The sequence below is a fragment of the Haplochromis burtoni genome, unplaced genomic scaffold (assembly GCF_018398535.1).
Source record: "Haplochromis burtoni strain Fernald_Lab_line unplaced genomic scaffold, NCSU_Asbu1 Contig_1815, whole genome shotgun sequence".
In the NCBI taxonomy this organism is placed as follows: domain Eukaryota; kingdom Metazoa; phylum Chordata; class Actinopteri; order Cichliformes; family Cichlidae; genus Haplochromis; species Haplochromis burtoni.
Genome location: NW_024584176.1, coordinates 1 through 1127, shown reverse-complemented (window position 1 = coordinate 1127; position 1127 = coordinate 1). Strand labels below are relative to the sequence as shown.

General features: G+C 42.1%; 1 protein-coding gene across 1 annotated transcript in view; it reads left to right on the top strand.

The window, feature by feature from the left end:
* Nucleotides 1-618, top strand: part of LOC102299399 (focadhesin) — a gene marked incomplete at its 3' end in the record, with an annotated part of 6641 nt that extends 6023 nt beyond the window's left edge. The window contains 1 exon segment of the mRNA XM_042217317.1: nucleotides 529-618. Within this exon segment, the coding sequence (XP_042073251.1) occupies nucleotides 529-618 (90 nt within the window).
* Between the last annotated feature and the right edge of the window lie 509 nt (nucleotides 619-1127).

The following is a 1127-nucleotide window of genomic DNA, read 5'->3' as shown; positions in this document are numbered from 1 at the left end:
AAACAGGAAAACAGTCAAATAGTTGTGTGAGGACCACGGGCAGTTACACTCATTTTAGCCTTTGTCCAGATCCTCTGTAGTCTTCACGTTGAGCAGCATTAATCTCCTCAGTCTGAAGAACAGCACAGTGGTCGTGTTTCATGCTACTTGATGCTAGTGTGGCTACATTTCAGCTTTTGAATGGCTGGAATAAGTTAGTTGATGATATATGTGCGCTGGTGTGTCGCCTACCATTGGCTCCCTGAGTTTAACAGCTGCTAATAGCTGAACCTGCTAGCCTGCTCTGTTCACCTTTCTGTGAAACCAGCTGATCTCCTTCAATCAGTCTTTGTCTGTTTTGAAACCCTGACTTTGTGTGGTCTAACAATTAAAGCCTTTTATTCGTCCTGCTGCTGCTGGGCCCTGCTGGCATCCAGCTTTGCCTCTTTAACACATGAACACAGGTTCAAAGCTGTTTAAATGACACATTTTAACTAAAAAATAACAATTTTTGTGTTTGTGTTTGATTTTTTTGTACATTTGTTTCAGGATAATGAAGTGGATCTGTATGTGGGCGTGGCCAAGTGTCTGTCTGAGATGTCTGACACAGAGATTGAGAGGATCATGAAAGTCTCTGAGGTACAGTGTTAATAACACCAGCAGCAAATGAACAGAGGCACCACGTCCACAGTTTCCATGTGGGCAGAAGTACATTTGGTTTACAGGGTAAAACACATGTTGCTGGTCTCGTAGTGGAAGGAGAAATGGGATTAATTCCAGTCACCTGTAGCTCATATTGCTTTATTATTTATAGCTGTCAGTGTGTGGACAGTAAAACCTGCATTCTTCCCAATGCCCAGCAGGGGGCCCACTCTGAAAGCGTGCATTTCTAAAAGGAGCTCTTTAAGTAAACGTTCAGTTCAGAGGCGGAGCCAGACATTTGAAACACCCGGGGCTTAGCCCAAAGAGTAGTATGCATGTGGGATTTTTTTTTTTTGGAGGGGGGGGTAGAAATGACTGAAAGATTAAATTGCTCTGTTTTGAGTTTTGTTCAAAAAAGAATAACTTCATATAGGGAAAAATATATATCACATGTGCAGGACACCTTAAACTAGTTTTTTAATTAAGCAGCAAGGCAGAACAAAGTC